A 19061-nucleotide genomic window follows, 5' to 3' on the forward strand; every position below is an offset into this window, starting at 1 on the left:
GTTATTTACTACCTTTGGGGGAAAAATAATTTGCACGATCAAACTATGCCCAGGATTTAATTTGATTTTAAGCATTTTTATTAACAGATTTATTATAGCAGTTTACTTCAGTTTCTGAATCCGAGATTATATAATCTTTGGCCGCTGAGGTAGACATAAATTATAGTAAGCATCCTTGTTCCAAAAGTCTGGGCCTTTCCATCCACACCAGCCCTGGAGAAGGAAAGGAAATGTTTACAACATTATGAGACTTCAGGGTAGAAATTCTAAAATGAAGCTCTATCAGTGACATTATAGAATTCCCAGATTTTAAAACTTTTATTTCTACACAAGTCTTTGTAAAAACTGAATTCAGATACTGATAACATGTAACGTCCTGATTTGCTGATGGACTGTGTTATCTTAGTTATACCCATGAGTGCAAATAGGTAACCTTTAGTGCATTTAGGTTTGAGGAAATGTAGTGAGAAAGCTCAGCTTGCCCCATGCATTAGTGTGTTTTCATTTTCCTCATGCTACAAGCAGTTTTCCTTTCCATTATTCATCTTTAGCATATAAGACTGAAGATTACTTTCTAGCACAATCTTGTTATGAATATGGACTTTTATCACATTTCTGATTTTTAATTAAGTATATATCTTTTATTGTAACCATACTGTACAGAGGACTTACAGTCACATGAGTAAGGTATGAGTCCATTTCCTATCCAGCATTGTTAGCCCCTCCTTTGTTTTTCCCCTACCAGTCCTTTCCGCCCCACCTCCCCAACACCTCCCTCCCCTCCCCCCAAGTTGTAAAGTTTGTTTTCAACGTAGGGTACTTGTTATGAATATGGAAGTTGATCACATTTGATTTATTTAAAGAAGAAAAAGCAGAGGACTGGTCTATATAAGGCTACATAATATTCAAATGAGTTGGTTTGAGAAACACTAGTGAGGCTTGTTACCATGGTGTGACCAGTGAATTAACTGTAGCTGACTCAGAACTGCTGGGCATTGTGGCAGGGCTGAAAGTCAAAGTGCCTTAGGACAACTGTGAACTAGCTCTAGCTCTCTCCTCACTTTGGAGGGCTGGCTCACTGTAGATGCCCTTTTCTTTTTGATTGTAAAGATAAGATACATACTGAAAGATCAAAGTAAAAGTATCAGCCCTTTCCAGGTAAGCACCATAAAGTTTCAATAATTGTTGAATTCTGTTTCTATACATTATAACTCCATTATATTTTTATCAAAATATTAAAAAAATCTGAGCTCTTAAATCTGTCTTCTTAGAACAAGTATGAAAAAGACATTATCTCTTGTTTAGTCTTTTTTTGTCAGTTGTGGGGCTTGAATCCGGTGCCTAGATGCTGTCCTTGAGTTCTTTTGCTCAAGGCAGGCATTCTAGCATTTTGAGCCACAGTGCCACTTCTGGTTTTTTGGTTAATGGGAGATAAGAGTCTCATCCACTTTCCTGCTCTGGCAGGCTCTGAACCGTAATCCTCAGATCTTAGCCTCCTGAGTAGCTAGGATTATAGGCATAAGCCACCAGCACCTGACTTTGGTTTAGCCTTTTATTGTACCTTCACATCACCAGTACTTCTGAGGCTTCCAAGTTTCCCTCTCTCTCTCTGTCCCTCCCCTCTTTTTCCATCCTCTCCTTCCTCCTCCTCACCCCTTCTGCTCTTCCTTTCCTTCCTGTGATACAGAACCCAGAACCCAGGGCATTATACCTTCTAGACAAACATTCTTTGGCTTCATTCATTCATTCATTCAGTCACTCCCCTGCCAATCCTGGGGATTTCACTCAAGGCCTGGGTGCAGTCCCTGCGCTCTTTTGCTCAAGGCTGCTACTACTACCACTTGAGCAACAACTCCACTTCCAGCGTTTTATGGTTAATTGGAAATAAGACTTTTCCTGTCCAGGCTGGCTTTGAACTGTCATCTTCAGAGCTCAGTTTTCTGAGTAGCTAGGAACATCGGTGTGAGCCACTGGTGTCCAGCTGCTCAGTTGCTATCTATTTTTTTAATGCTATCTATTTTTTTAAAATAAAGTTTATTCTATTCTATTGGAAGACATTGTAAACTTCAATATGTTTGTCTATGCAAAGTTATAAAGAGTATTCCAAAGGAATATATCATGAACTTTGTGTTTATCAGGTTTAATAACTGAAAAGATTTTTTGTTTTTACAAATTTAACCTAAATTTTGCCTTTTGCAGGTTAAGTGTTTTTCTTGTCCTCCCTATTTGAGACCCTTCACCTTAGAATACCTTCTTAGAGTGTAATCTGCCCTTGGTTTAATAGCCAGGGTGCTACTTTTCACTTCTGGATTCTTTACATTGTATCTAAATTTGTATTAAACGGTTACATACCTTTTCTAAAATAACTTGCAGATCTTCAGCACCTGTGTAATGGGGGTCTAGAATTAGAAATTTTATCTGTCCTGTAATCTCATTCCATGCAACACCTAGTATGGTATGAGCCAACACTCCTCCTCCTAAGAAGAAACAGGAGATACAAGAGGCATAAATGAGTCCCAATTGACTATTCAATTCAAATTTGAAAAAATCATTTGGCCTATTAACTGTCTTGAAACAGCAATAATGTTGACTGCTCTCCCTATACTGTAAAAGACCATGATAGCAAATATACTGTGAAAAGATAAGAATGAATCTTTAAGACATAAAAATGCAATCCTAGCTTTAATCATATCTCCTTTCAAATTAAAGTATATCTAGAAAGGGTCTTAGAGGTCCAACCTCCTCCAAACACAGTTGTCATCAGTGCCGTTGTACCTCTTACAGTAGATGGTGCTGTTGCCTCTGCTCTGAGCATTGCCAGTAATCTGGCCCATCCACTTGCAAACGTTCTTTGTGATGTGCTGCTGACATTGGCCTATCTCCAGCCCCACATAGTAGTCTTAGCTTGCCATTTGTCATTACAGAACAAATGTTATTTTTTACTCAATCATGAGTCATTAGATCAGCGAATGCAATCATTTTATAAATTACAGAATCACACAGCCAGCCATATTGTAACAGAGCCATGACTTCTAATGCTGTGTCAAATGACTGTCACTTCATTTTTTCATTGCCCTTGGGTCTTTAAATGTTTAAACATAGTCATTATTTTTCTTCTCAACTTTTATTTCTGGCTATTACAGGCTTTATTATTAGTAAATTTTTGTAACCTCTCCCTTTTGGAAACTGAAAAAAAAATTCCAAAGATCAATATATTATAAAAGTTAAAAATTTTAAATGTTGAAAATGGTTTATTTTCTATAACATTAATACTATATATCAGTAAGTTTTATTAAGTCTCTACTGCCAAAAGAACCCAAGGTTCCCGAAAGAACTCACCAATCATCACTGGAGTGCCTTCACTCTGGAAGTGACTGGCCAGTTCCCGTCCTTGAGAAGCCATTTCTGAACCTTGGCTAGAAAGAGACCATTTTCTATCAGTTAACCTACTGCTCACATTAAGATGAAATAATGACCTTTTTTTTTCTTTATGGTTTGTTACTGAAAATAAGAGTTAAAATTTAAATGATAGGATTGACAGCTACTATCTATCTATCTATCTATCTATCTATCTATCTATCTATCTATCTATCTATCTATCTATCTATCTATCTATCTATCTATCTATCTATCGCTGATCCTGGGACTTGAATTCAGTGTCTGGGTGCTGTCCCTGAGCTTTTTCCCCACAAGGCTGGCACTCTACTACTTGAGCCACAGCTTCACTTCAGCTCTTTAGTAGTTTGCTCGAGATTAGTCTTCCTGGACTTTCCTGCCCCAGTATGGCTTTGAATTGCAATCCTCAAATTTCAGCCTCCTGGGTAGCCATGGTTCCAGGCATGAGCCATTGGTAGAGACCACTAACTGTTAGGAAAGAAGCAGAAAGACCTTGATGTTTTGCTTATGTAACTGGATGAAAGTTCTGCATTTTTAACATGATACTGAAGCTGGTCACACCTTGATGCCCAGGGGGCTCTTATGGGTAGATTTAACTATCAGCAAAATGAGTTTTAAGTCTTAGTTTCTTGGACAAACATTCTACCAACTTGAGCTATCTTGAGCTATGTACCCAGCTCAAGGTTTGAGTTTTTGTCATCTTGCTGTGGGACTTCAGAGTTTGTATTCTCTTCATTAAGTTAGAACCAATAACCTGGGCACTGGTTGTTCATGCCTGTAATCCTAGCTACTTGGGAGGCTGAGATCTGAGTATCATAGTTCAAAGCTAGCCCCAGCAGAAAAGCCAAGAGACTCTTATCTCCAATTAATAACAACAACAAATAAAAGCTGGAAGTGGATCTGTGGCTCTAGTGGTAGAGTAGTTGCCTTGAGCGACAAAAGCTCAAGGACAGCATCCAGGCATCCAGGACAGCATCAAGCATTAGGACCAACACACACACACAAAACCAAACAAAACAAATTATGCCCAATAATACCTGCCCTGTGTACATGATAGAAGATATTCTAGGACAGTATACGTGCCTGTGAAGCCAATATGAAAACAGCAAAATTTTTTCAGGTACAACACACTATTATTTTAGGAAGTATTTTGATATAGCATTTAATTGTTTTCTTTTTGAGAAAACAAAGAAAGATGGTTCTGAAATGGATGGTGAACTTAGAACTACTGAACTTTACATACCATTATCAAAAAATAATAAAAAAATAGTAAATTGAACTATCTTAAGCTGAGTTTTTTTTTCATTTGTTTGTTTTTTTTTTTGGAGGGGCTATGCAGTACTAAATCTTAGCTCTTGGCTTAGTGGATAACAAGGCAAATATAGTTTTAATGTACCCAAACTTTGACTTTTTAAAAACAGTCCTTTTCTTCTTAGTGTCCTGTCATTATTTGGCATTGGTTTCCATAAACACTCCAAAATGTTATTGTGAAGTCAAACATATTAAAAGTCCTTGGTTAATAAGAAGACTGCCACTAAAATTTTCAATAGGAAATATATTTTAGTGCATAAGTTCACCCAGTAAGGAGTAAGTAGTAGCAAAAGCTGTGTGCTCATGCCTCTAATTCTAGATACTTCAGAGGCTGAGATCTAGAGCATGAAAGTTCAAAGTCAGCTTGGGCAGAAAAGTGTCCTACATACCATTTCAAATAATCACAACAACAAAAATCCAAACCTAAAAGACCCCCCAAAAACACAACAAGCAAAAGTAAGGCTAGAGGTGGCATAGATCAAGTGTTCTAGCTGAGCAAGCAAGATGAGCAAGACTGAGAGGCTCTAAATTCAAGGCCTGGCACTAGAAGAGAGAGAAAGACAGACAGACAGACAGAAACAGAGGAGAAGAGGAGAAAAGATGAAAAGGAGAAAAGGTGTGGTCAGAAATAGCAACAGTCATTAACTTATATTTTCTTATATTTAAATATTAGAATTGTGGAAAAGATAAAATGTTAACTGTTGATTTATTAGCATAAAAGAAAAAAGCAGGAAGCAAACATAAAGGTTAGTTGCAGATTAACATTTGATTTTCTCCTCTTAGGACTTAAAAGATTTTTTTTCTTTTTTTAAAATTTAATTTTATTGTAAAGGTAATATACAGAGGGGTTACAGTTATATAAGCAAGGTAATGAGTATGATTCTTTTTGAACAGTATAACCCCTTCCTCGTTTTCTCCCATTTCTTTTTTTTTTTTCCTGACTATACCTCTCTCTTTCTGGAGCCAGGGAACTGTTTGCTTAGGTTTTTTGCTCAGGGTTGGCATTCTACCACTGGAACTCCATTTCTAATTTGTTGGTGGTTAATTAGAGATAAGAATCTCACAGAATTTCCTGCTTTGAACCATGACCCTCAGATCTCAGCCTCTTGACTAACTAGGATTATAGGCATGAATCATTGGCACCCAGCTGACATTTTGAAGATTTAAGCACAACAAAATTAGACTATCTAGCTACAACTTGACTGGAAGTTAATGTATTTCTAAGTTTCCCTTGTTTGGTCTAAAATGGGGCAAAGATAATTCAAGTACATATCACAGTTTAGTCATAAAAATCTTATTAGCAAGTAATATATAAATAACAAATACATACATGTAGAGTTAAAATGAAACTTATAAAGCAATGGGATAATAAAGAGGAAGAGAAAGGAATGAAAATAAATGAGGGAAAAAGATACCAGTTTTTTTTTAATTAGTTTAATAAAATGACAGCCTATCACTTTGAAAGGATTTAGCTGATTTCACAAAGCTTCCTTACCTGACAAACAGTATTTTTGAAGTTACACCAATCAGTTGGTTCAGTACCAGCTGTACCTCAATGGATCCAATCCATTGTCGTGATCCCACAAATGTTGCTGGTTTGTCACCGGCATCAACTAGAGCCTTCATATATTAAAAATATTTTTTTAAAAAATCCATATTTAAGACAATTTTAGGGTATTTTTTTCCTGATTTACAAGTACAAGAATATTTTTCCCAAAGCAGAAATACATCTCAACTAGTAGGTAATTTGATTATCAATGGTCTAGTAAGAGCTGAGCTAATGTAATGTACAATTGATTGTAATTTCAAATGGCATGTTTAATACCTGCTGAATCTCTCTGTGTGTTGGAATGGATCTCTCTGTGTATCCCTGATGTTTGAACCAAGAGCAGATTGTCTGCAGCGATCGATAGGCACAGCCCCAGCCATTGTCATCCAGCCGATCTTGCATATAATGATGGTAACCATATGTGCCCTGGACCACATAAGTCTATATAAAAGAAGAAATATACTCAAGTACTAACCCAGAAGCATAATACTTGCATATATGCCTCCTTCCTGTGTGCTGTTCTGAGAGCTGGACTTCTACTTTAGATCCTTATAAAAATGTTCACAGATCTATGGTTTAATTTGATATCTTCTTGGGTTTTTTCCCCCTACACATCCATAGTCCTTGCCAAAGATCTAGAAAGGCCTGCCTTCTCACTTCCTTTACAACTTTATCTTCTACACATTTCCTCATCTGTTAATTTGGTTTTGTTTCAAATTTACCATGGACAATCTGGCATCAAAGCCTTACAGTTCTCTTGGTTTTAAACACATTTTTCCCAAATAATTTTAGAGTTTTCAGCCTTCTTTCACAAAGGAAGTCCTCTACCTTCAAATGGTGGAGGTCTTTCTCCAACCAACCAACTAACTAAATAAATTCATACATGTAATAATATATACATCTATAAATATACACATATTCTTACACTGATACACAACATTTATTCAAAGTGCTAACTGCTATTTCACACATAACCTATTATTATTTTTTAAATATCTGCCTATCCACAGTAATATGTGAGCTGCTGAGAACATGCAGTATTGTATTCATTCTGGGCCCAAGCTTTTTCAGCAGGCTGGCACACAGTTGATGTAAATTTTGTTGAATAAATGATGACTTACTGAGCACAGGAAGGAATAAAGGATGTATAAAAAAAAAAAACAAAATGGGGAAGAATACTTGTGTAATTTTGTAAACCTGACAGCTCAGGGATATAACTTAATGATTAAAATACTGACAGCACATAATCATGTAATTCTTACTTGTTGTATAATGCTGACGTTCATATGTCTTTTTCAAAAATGTTGATTTTTTTAAAAAGTCAATACAGAAGAGTTAGGGAATGAGTTTAAAAAATGGCAGGGGGTAGGTAAGACAGAAATACACACGTGGTAATGTTTCAGCTCTGAAATAGGAGCTCCTTGGTACTCATTTCCTTGCTGTGTTATTCAATGCAGTGTTTATATATGCTATATGCACAGGCCAAGTGCTATAAAATAAATGTTAAAAATATATAAAGGCTTTTGCATTTTTGTAATACAGATAAGGAATGCATATTACTGCCTAAAATCAGCCAGGTGCTAGTGGTTCATGCCTGTAATCCTAGCTATTGAGAAGGCTCAGATCTGAGGGTAGTAGTTAGCCAGCTGGGGCAGAGAAAGGTCACTGAAACTCTTATCTCCAATTAACCTATGGTTCAAGTGGTAGCGCGCTAGCCTGGAGCACAAAAGAAACTCAGAGACAGCACCCAGGGCCTGAGTTCAAGCCCCAACACTAACACAGAAACCAAAAACTAAAATCATTCTGCATTTACTTAGAAATTTATGGGTATTTTGGTTAGTAAGGAAATATTAAGAATGGAAAATGAATATATGATACAATACTTACCCTGAAGGAGTTCTAAATATTGTTTGATAGAGAAAACACTTATGTTACCATATACTAGAAAATAATCAAGAATTTCCTTGTTGGCTGGAAAGTTAAGTTTTGTACTTTGACTAAATCTAATCTACTAGTATCTGAGTTAGCTCTAATGAGCATCTGTTCTTGCAACCAGGTACTTGGTATACAGAAAGTAAGTTTAACACCTTATTTAGAGTGTAATTTGTGTATATCCATTCTTAATTAGCATGAATTCTCAGGTTTAAATGAGACAGACCGTTAAATTAGAGAATGAAATCTTAGGAAGAGAAATATGGTATATCCTCTCTACTCCTAAACTTTAACTTAGATCATTGTTAATTACTACTACCTTAAACGATGACTGTTGAGAGAGATAAGAGATTTTTTTTAGAGATGATATACACTAAAATTCTCCAACAACAATAACAACACAAAAACAAATACTTTTAATGATTAATTGACTCTTATAAACAATTGGTTAACTTACCATACCAGTCTCTATGTTAGGTGGATTAAGATAAGTATGTGGATTTCTAATGTAACCATCTTTGTATGGTTCATCTGGGAAATGATAAGCATTAGACCTTTTGAAATAAGGTCTGTCATGAGGCAGACTGAAGAGATCATGCAACTCCTAAATGAAATGAAAATCAATAGATAAAAAGTTAATTATTACATTCCTAATTAATGAATAAATTCAAACTATGCAAGTTATACAACAGAAAAATGAAAGATATTGATTATAAGTTTGTAAACACATGATTTATTCATTAAGGCCAGAAGAACCTAACAAAATTTCTTTTTATGTTCATAAATGTATAGAAACTGGGCGAGATGGGAAGGGATGGGAAGGGGAAACAAAGGAGGAGGCAACAATGCTTGATAAGAAATGTACTCATTACCTTGCTCATATAATTGTAACCTCTCTGTACGGTATTTTCACAATAAAAAATAAATTAAAAAAAGGAGAAAAAAATGTATAGAAACTGAAAGGGAACACAAAACAATAAAAATAATTTGTTAGAGCAAGAGACCTGGGATGTTTTATTCATTATAGCATACTTTATTAAAATACATGTAGGCTAAAGACTGGTTTTGAAACTAAATGAAAAATTACAATAAACAATTTTATGATATTTTAATATTAGAATTGTGGAAAGGATAAAATATATTAATTGGCCACATTGTTGGTTTATTATCATTGAAGAAAAGCGCAGGAGTCAGATGCTGGTGGCTCACACCTATAATCCTAGCTATTCAGAAGGCTGAGATCTGAGAATTGTGGTTTAAAGCCAGCCAGGGCAGGAAAGTCCCTGAGACTCTTATATCCAATTAACCACCAGAAAACTGGAAATGGTACTGTGGCCCTAGTGGTAGAGTGCTTGCCTTGAGCTGAAGAGTTCAGGGATAGCGCCCAGGCCCAGAGTTATCAATCCCCATGACCAACCAAAAAACAAAAACAAAAAACAAGAAAGAAAAGCACAGGAGGCAAACATAAAGGTCAGTTGAAGATCAACATTTGATTTTCTCCTTTCAAGACATACAAAAAATTAAGACTCTCTCTATATAACACTAGTGGAAGTTAACAGGCTCACAATGGCACCAAGCTACTCAGGAGGCTGAGATCTGAGGATCTCAGTTGAAAGCCAGCAAGAAAGTCTGTGGGACTCTTATCTCCAATAAAAAGGCAAAAAGCCAGAAGTGGAGCTGTGGCTCAAGCGGTAGATCGGGAACCTTCAGAGATAAAGCTAAGGTACAGCACTCAGGCCCTTAGTTCAAGCCCTTGTTCTGGTACACACACACAAATGATATTTTCTCATCTACATAAAAATGCATAATAGTTACAAAAGGTTTAGCACATCGATATACTAGTGGTTTCAACAGATCTGCTTGTGTGGTATTGCCTCAGAGAGCCAATTCACCAGATTCAGAGTGTTATAGTATCAAACCTTTGCGACAGAGGGGAGGAAGATGCTACATGCTATAATTTGATGAGTATCTGGCCTCAGATCAAAAAAATATACTTAAAAAAAACAACAACAGCCCTTTTGCCAATGAATTTCATTTCTGTCAATGGTGGACATGTTTCCTCCAGAATTCCTTTTGTAACAACCAAATAATCTTAGTCATAGAGAATATTACTAAAATCGTAACAATTAGCACATATTCTTTTTTAATCTAATTTCTTCACAAATCACAAATAAATCACAATATAATTTCTATTTACTGAAAACTGAAATTACAAAATAAATGATAGTCATTATTGTATTTCTCAGCATAAATGAACTGGTTTTACCTTTCTATAGGCCTGCAGCTGACCATCTGGTATTCCCGATGGATATGAGATTGTTACAAGACCTTTCTCCCCTGGTAATGAAAAGTGAAGTGGTTCAGGGATCACAATAGATGTTCCTTTCATATATCTCAAAAGGCATTTTTCCATATCAGTTAGCTGATTATGAATTGCAGCCACTAGAAATTTACGAACTCTGTGGGGGAAACATTAATATGCATTAACTGTAACTAACTGCACAGTCAGTATATCCCTAATATAGTAGAAAACAAAATAGAACAAAAACTACATTTGATTGGACCAGGTAAATTATATGTAATTGTTCTGAGTGGATAAAGGGAAACCTAGGTTTTTGAATGTCCTACTACTTCCTTCAAATAAACATTTCCTGACTAGATGACTCTAGTTGATATTAAACAAGGAACAAATCAGAGTAAAAACGACCACCACCCTGGATATTCTTAAGTATCATTGTAAAAATGGATTCTGATTGCTTTCGGGACAGATCCTTATTATAATATGATGGTAACACCATAAAGATACTTACTTTCCCCATGTTTCTTCTGGAGAGATAGAAACGACTGCGTCGACTGGCAAGGTCATATTAACATAGTGGTGTCCTCTGCTTTCCCTTTCGATAATGGGGGTTACAGCCGCAAGAGAGGTTGACATTTCCAGCATAAGATCTATATTTACTATTTGTTGCTATACAGATAAACAGTAACAATCAGCTTGAGGAACATGAAACACTAAAGATAAGAGTAAAAGGATTTTTTAAAGGACAATAAAGTTATGTTAAGTTGTTTAAAAGCCGGGCACCGGTGGCTCACGTCTGTAATCTTAGCTACTCAGGAGGCTAAGGTCTGAGGATCGCCACTCAATGCCAGCCTGGGCAGCAGGGTAGAAAAGTCTGTGAGACTCTTGTCTCCAATAAACCACCACCAGAAAAATGGAAGTGGTGCAGTGGCTCAAGTGGTAGAGGGTTCACCTTGAGCTGAAGAGCTGAGGGACAGTGCCCAGGCCCAGAGTTCAAGCCCCACAACCAACCAACCAACCAACAAACAAAAAAAAAAACCAATTACAACCCAGGGCCTTCAGCATGCTAGGGAAGTACCCTACCACTATTGAACTACAGTCCCTAAAAGAAGTTCCTCTCTGCTCAAAAATAGTCTATGGAAAAATGGAAAGTGAGTAGGATGTAAAGATGAAACCAGACCAGCCATGTGTAGATTAATGTTAAAACGAGGTGTAGGTTCACTGGGGTTCATTATACTACTCTCTCAACTTTTGTATAGACTGAAATCTTTTTAAAGTCATATGAATAACATAAAAAAACCACTGACTTACAGTTTAACAAAATGAATACCTAGAAGTTGGAACATGTATTGTTGGTGAGGGGGGAGATTAAAGAAGGGGCAGACAAATGGAGAGAAGAAGAGTGGGAAAATGTAGTTATTAATACTAAATGTCTATGTGTGCAAATGGAACTAGGAAAACGGAGGGAATGAGTGGGGTTGGGAGAGATGAGGGAGAATGATAGAAGGGGTGATAGTGACCAAGATGCATTGTACTCACAAACTGACATGCCGAATTGTACAACTTGTGATGTAGAACTACTTAAGCACAATAAAAAGAAATCAAATGAATACCATAAAATAGCCACACCAACACAACTTTAAAAATAGAATTATATGCCCCTGGTTTAAATACATAAAGAACCATAAGAAAATGTTGAGTTCTACTTACTATGTTAAATCTGTGCAGTGGTATAGAACAATGCTGAAACTACCTTCTGTGTATTGAACAAAGCTAGAAAAATAGAGGAATTTGGGAGTTAGGAACTCTGGGGAGGCTGAAGTAGAATTGGAGGTACAAATAAGACTTATAGAGGTAAATAGGAATAAGTGTTATGTGTGTATGCAGAGCATATGTGTATGTTATATATGTGTGTGTGTATGTGTGTGTGTGTTCCATGTAAAATGAATGCTTCCTGAGCTAGAGCAGGTAGAGGTCCAGGTGCACTTGGAACATCTTACAGAGGAAAATACAATTACAGAGGGCTCAAAATGCCAGAGCCAACTTGAAGAGGATTTTAGTAGCTGAATCTTGGAAAATATGAAGGCCAAAATATCTAATGACAGTAAATTTATAATCTCCTGTTTAAAATAAGAACCCGTATTTCCATGAGGAAAGCTCTTCCTCTCTGTATAACACTATCTAATAAAGACAAAGGAAATAATAGACCTAGAAAAATCACTGTGGGGCTGGGAAGGTGGCTCAGTGGTAGAATGCTTGCCTTGCATGCATGAGGCCCTGGGTTAGATTCCTCAGCACCATATAAGCAGAAAAAGCGGGAAGTGGCTCTGTGGCTCAAGTGGTAGGATGCTAGTCTTGAGCTGAAGAGCTGAGGGACAGTGCCCAGGCCCAGAGTTCAGGCCCCATGACCAGCAAAAAAAAAAAAAAAAGAAAGAAAGAAAAATCACTGTCGTAAAACTATCAGATCAATACTAAATTTGGGCAGGTTTTATCAGTGGATGCTAAAAGTGGTGGGTAAAAATCTGATGAATTAGAAGTCTCAATGTATGTTCCCATGACATACTGATCACAATGGGAAAATACAGTACCTAAACAGTGGAGAAAACAGGTGGATACCATCAAAAGTAAGTGATTAAAGCTACCATGGCCCATGGCGGAAAGAGATTGGTAGCATTTGCTACAGTTTTGGTTAATATACTGTGCAGAAAAGGACATAACAACTCTTCTATGATATTCCTGCCAATAATGCAGGAATCTAATCACAAAGAGGCAACAAAACCAATCCAAAGTAGGGGATATAATAGAAAATAACTTAATAAATTACTTAAAACACAAAGTTCCAAGTCTTACTAATGTTCAAATTGCCTTAGTCCACAATCTTTTGTACACTCTATGTTGATAAATTTAACAGCTCATCCCAGTGGTATCTTATACATGATCAACTCTGAGCCCATCCAGCTTTAGCCAACAAGAAACTAATGATGCTGTATCCAAGAGGTTCAAAGCACAACCCACTGATTCTCCTAATTATCTCTTGCATTCAGTCTCTTTTTATTATTTCCCTAACTTGTGAGTAGTTAGGCCTCTCCAACCATGTTCACCATTTATCACCTAATCGCGAAGGAAAACACTGAAGCAATATCAACTTTGTACAACTTCTTGAAGAAATGAACTCATTTTTATCACTAGCATCTGGCAAAGTTTGTAGCAAAGGGAAGATAGGAATCAGTAGAACCCGAAGAAATACTTAACATTTGTTATCTTTCAGAGCATAATGTGTCACTACATCATGTTTAGGAATGAGTCCTTTATCTGCAGAACTATTTATCACAGCACTGTTTACAATAGTAAACTGTAGAATTAGCTTACATCCCCAAAAGCTGATAAACAGGTAAAGGCAATGTGGTACACAGCTATTAAAGAAGAATGAAATATGTCATTTTTAGAAAACTGGATGGAACTGGAGATAACTGAATTGAACAAGATAAGGCAAAAGTAAAAAGCTAAGTAGCACATGTTGTTGCTCATATGTAGAAGCTAGACCTAAAATGAAGGTGATGGTGATAATTATAAAAATTAGACATGAATGAGCATAAAAGGAGCACTTTCTGTAGGAAGAGGGATCAGAAGGAGGCAGGGGAAAAGAGGGTAGTGGGTGACGGGATAAAGAGCATAAAATTACATTATACCCACATTCACACACACACACACACACACACACACACACACACATATGAAAACAACATACTGAAATCACCGAACACTGATTTAAAAAGGGAGGAGGTGGGAGGCAGGTTGAAGGAATATAATGGAAGGGGTAAATACGTTCAAAATACATTGAACACATCTATAGAATTACCACAGTGAAGTTTCCTTGAACTATGAATGTATATATAAAAGAATGTGTTTTTCATATTTACTTTAACATAATTGGTAAATGTGCCCAAGTGTGTTTAATTTTTGTGGGAGCAAAGAAGGCATTCAAAGGCCTTTCTTCTAAAAGTTTAGATATGTAAAACAGATGTATAACCACTTTGGACGTCAATAATCTGATCCATAAAAATAAAAGGGTTACATGAAATGATCTCTCAGATCTCACTCAGCTCCAAATGGAAGGGTAGAACATTTTTACCACCAGAGAAGGCAGATGAATTGCTTACCATGTCTGATAGCCTTTTGTCTTTCTTTCTCATGAATTTCCATTTTGTATCTTCTTCCTGCTCAAACCTAAATTTTTAATAGACATTTATAACTGTGAAATGATGTTTGGAAATGATTTCTAGAAGTCTTTGAGCATACTCACTGAATAAAGCGCATTATGTTCTTACAAGCAGAGCTATCAGTCAGCTCTCCTGGGATGGTGTTTATGTCACTGTTAGGCCAGACGTACACGGAACTGTGGCAAATTCTAAATACGAGGGCGTCTGAGGAAAGCTTTGCTGACAGGTCACTCAGTGCATGTTTTAGTACCTTTCTGATAAAAATTTCTAAATTAAAAGGATAAAAACAGACATGAAAAAATTTCAACATGAATAAATCCAAATTCACACAAAAGGAGACTATAGTAAGGGTGACTCTCAAACACCCATTTGCATTTTCAATAATTAGAACAACTCTTTGCTTGTCTTCTTAAAAAATAAAGACAGGGCTGGGAAGGTGGCTCAGTGGTAGAATGATTGCCTTGCATGCCTGAGGCCCTGGGTTCAATTTCTCAGCACCACATAAGCAAAAAGAAAATAGCCAGAAGTGGCGCTGTGGCTCAAGTGGAAGAGCGCTAGCCTTGAGCTGAAGAGCTGAGGGACAGTGCCCAGGCCCAGAGTTCAGGCCCCACGACTGGACCCCCCCAAAATAAAGACAAAGCCGGGCATCAGTGGCTCATGCCTATAGTCCTAGTTACTCAGGAGGCTGAGCTCTGAGGATCGTGGTTCAAAACCAGCTCAGGCAGGAAAGTACTTGAAACGCTTATCTCCAATAAGCCACCAGAAAAATGGAAGTAGTGCTGTGGCTCAAGTGGTAGAGCGCTAGCTTTGAGCTGAAGAGCTGAGGGACAAGGACCAGGCCCAGAGTTCAAGCCCCACAACCAAAATAAATAAACAAATAAATAAATAAAGCCAAAATTTATAGACTATCAATCCATTCTTTTCAATTATACCATTCAGTGGCTTTTAGAATAGCCACAAGGCTTTACAATCATTACTGTATAACCCCAGAACATTTTAATCATTTTCAAAGAAATCCTGCTCTATCAGTAGTTACTCTTCATTCCGCATTCACTTTGCACTTATAATCTTACAAAGCTTCTCTGCAGCCCTAGCACATGAATCATACCTTTCATAAATGATTTCATTTGTTACAAGGGTATGAGCTATCATCCTTTAGAAATGTCAAGTTCTCTAGCTCCCACTCTGACCACTCTACACTAAGTTTTGGATTCAACCAAATGCTTATTGGGAACTTTCACTGGTGGTTCCATCTCAAAAGAAACAAGCCCCAAACACAGCTCATCATACTCCTCCTCTGATATTCTTTATCTCAGTTTAGGGAAACAGCCCAAGTTGCAAGCAGGAAGACATCCTGATATTTGCTTTACACAAATCTAGTCGATGTTTCTCCCACAAATTTGTAGTATCATCTCAATCTAATACAGGATTTAAAAGAATGGGTTCTGCAAATATAGGATTATTATGTATAGCTGCAAGTCTGCAATGTTCAAATCTAGATATATCAATCACATTATATTTATTTTATATTTATTATGACAATTTATTTGAGAAGGTTGTAAAGTTTCCTTAGGTAGGGGACATCTTTTTCTGATTTTTCACAGAGTTATTCCCTTGGGCTGGTAAATTTAAATTTCATTTAATCTACTTTCTAAATATATAATCTTAGGAGTGATAAGAATATCACTGATTTCATTGGCAAATTAAATTAAATTTAACATACTAAATTTAAATTTGATTTAATCTGCTTTCCAAATATATAATCTTGTGCGTGATAGGAATGCTACTCATTTCATTTGCAAAATGGAAAAGTGGTCATTATAGTTCATCATCAATTCTATAATAAAGGGGGAGACTTCCTTGGAAAACTTACCGTCAGCAGTAGCCAGCTGAAAAGCCAGATCAAGGCCTCCTCTTATTCTGAAGAGTATATCGGCAGTTTCTGAAATCACCTACAATAGATAAATCCAAAACTCCCTTGTAAAGCAAAATACATGTATCATAATATAAATGAGAATCTATATGAGTTCAGGGTAATCTTCAAATTATGTGCATTAACTCCTTGTTTCACACAGAAATACAGAACAATCCCATTCCTAAATTCTATTCCAACCTTTACTCCATACTTGAAATCATCTGAGGAACTTAAAATTCTGAAACCTGGGCTGTAGCCCAGATTTTTTTTTTTTTTTTTTTTTGTGAATTGGTATAAGGTGGGTTTCGGCACAAGGCACCAATGATTCTAATGTGAAAAAAATGCTGGGAACTACTGCTTTAAGCCAATTATTTCCAACTTATAGTCTAGATAGGTTTAGCAAGAACAGAATATATCAATGGTAAAGATCTAGTTCAAGAATGTGACAAGAGCATTAAACTTAACATGATGACACCTAGTGGTCAAGACGATGAGAGAAAACTAATACTTAGCAAGCCAATTAGAACTCGTCTTACAAGGTGGCAAATAGCGATTTTGCATTTACAAAGTTACAGTCTAAGAACATTTACAACCCAGACAGAGATTATGATATAAGGATGTTAACCTATTAACAAGAAAGTGGTTACATAATTATGAATTCACAGAAAGGGTAATTTTAGAGAAAGACTAAATGGTTTAGATGAATGGCTTGTCACTTATAGAGGAAAAAAGTAATTGTAAAATAAAAATGACTAACCATTCTTAACTTGGGTCCACATGCTGAGTTCTAGCATGGATGATATATGATAAATGACTATTCTATTTTATGTGTGTGGGGGGGGCGGGGAGGGGAAGGGGAAGGATCTTGTGTGGGGAGAGATTACATTTAAGAAAAACTTTCAAAGATTTTATCAGATTGTCACCACATGTCACAAATAGGCTGAAGACCCACACTATACCACTATGAGATAATTACTAATATCTATTTACTAAATAGATTATTACTAAATAGATATGAGGGAGGTGGAAGTAGGAGGATCGGCGTCAGAGGCTTGTCCAAAATTTCTCAAGAACTTATCTGAACAGTTAAAGTAAAAAAGAGCTGGGAGCTTGGCTCAAATGGTAGTCTCTAAGTTCTAACCCCAGTACCACACACACACACTAATTCAGTTAAATAAAGAACAATACTAACACACAAAATTGTCTGTGCCCATTTTGGAATGGGGATGCGGGGAGTGGAGGTCGGTTGTGGGGCTTGAACACAGGGCCTGAGCACTCTGCCACTTTGAGCCACAGCTCCACTTGGTGGTTAATTGAAGATAAGAGTCTCATAGACTTCCTGGGTTGGCTTTGAACCATGATCCTCAGATCTCAGCTTCCTGAATAGCTAGCAATACAGGTATGAACCACCAGCAGGGTGTCTGTGCCTATTTAAATAAAGAATCCTTTCTTTTAAGAATCATTTTTAAAGTAATAAACTGAAGATAAAAGTTAAAAAAGACAAGCCAAAGAATATTTAATTGTGCTACTGTAAGATTTTGTATAATTTAATTGCTCATCTATTCCTTTGCATAAAACTGAAAAAGGATAGAAGGGATAACATTGATCAAATGTTATCTCCCCTTGCACAACTAAAGGAAAGAAGGGGACTGGAGGTGGGGAAGCCACTTCCACACAGGGACAGAGTGGCGAGGGCCTGTTTAAGGAGAATATCTCACGGTCAGACCTGATGGTGGCAAGGACATGAAGGACAACATCAATTTAGGAGTAGAATCCAAAGGACATGATTAGGAGAGAATCTTGGGGAGCTAAGAAAAGGGAAGGATCCGGGGTGATTTCCAGGTTTGCAGCAGGCAGGCCCAGCAGGAATGGGCTGCGCTGCCATCTGCAGAGATAGGCATTTCTGGAGGAAGAGCAAATGCAGGGAGAGAGACGGTGGACGCGACGAGTCCCTTGTGAACTTGATGAAACACACACGAACTACCCAAGTGGAGGCACAGTCGGCGCTGGTGTGGCTGGGGGGCTCAGAAGAAAGGTCCAAGCAGGAGATACCAAGTTGGTGAGAAGCATCCTCGAGGAACACGGGCATCTGGACGAGGAGCTACGAGCAGCGCCCGTCCCAGCGAGGCAGGCCCGGGGCATTTTAGTGCATCGGGGGAGCAGTTTCCATGCAGCGGCAATTACAGCGGGGAGGCCGAGAAGAGGGCTGCCCGCGCCACACAATTCGCAGCTGCCACTGAAAGCCTTTCAGGGGCCTGAATCCGAAGGGAAAGGCAAGCGTCGCGGACAAGCAGTCGCACTTACCATGTCTGCGACTTGGCTGTGACTGGAGTGCGGAAACGTCAGTCTACAGGTTCCGTGAGCCGAACAGGAAGTTGCGTCATCGCCGCCTACGAGGCAGGGTTTGGACTTCCAGACTACAACTCCCAGCATGCCCAG

General features: G+C 37.4%; 1 protein-coding gene across 1 annotated transcript; it reads right to left on the reverse strand.

The window, feature by feature from the left end:
- Nucleotides 1-55: 55 nt before the first annotated feature.
- Nucleotides 56-19005, reverse strand: Ufsp2 (UFM1-specific peptidase 2). The gene is made up of 12 exons (XM_013026682.1): nt 18927-19005; nt 16581-16659; nt 14791-14974; nt 14648-14714; nt 10999-11156; nt 10455-10647; nt 8646-8792; nt 6533-6697; nt 6203-6327; nt 3340-3416; nt 2353-2477; nt 56-213 (listed from the first exon to the last, which is right to left on the reverse strand). Exons 1-12 carry the CDS (start codon nt 18927-18929, stop codon nt 127-129), a joined length of 1410 nt encoding a protein of 469 aa, XP_012882136.1. The 5' UTR covers nt 18930-19005; the 3' UTR covers nt 56-126.
- Nucleotides 19006-19061: the final 56 nt, after the last annotated feature.

This window comes from Dipodomys ordii, unplaced genomic scaffold (genome assembly GCF_000151885.1).
Source record: "Dipodomys ordii isolate 6190 unplaced genomic scaffold, Dord_2.0 Scaffold4, whole genome shotgun sequence".
Taxonomy (NCBI): Eukaryota; Metazoa; Chordata; class Mammalia; order Rodentia; family Heteromyidae; genus Dipodomys; species Dipodomys ordii.

What these genes read in the sequence shown, in the direction of transcription:
- Ufsp2 (XM_013026682.1), bottom strand. An exon ending in TCAGCTGGCTACTGCTGACG is followed by an intron (nt 14,975 to 16,580) that starts GTAAGTTTTCCA and finishes CTTTTAATTTAG; the next exon opens with AAATTTTTATCAGAAAGGTA. An exon ending in TCAAAAATACTGTTTGTCAG is followed by an intron (nt 3,417 to 6,202) that starts GTAAGGAAGCTT and finishes GTCTCTTTCTAG; the next exon opens with CCAAGGTTCAGAAATGGCTT.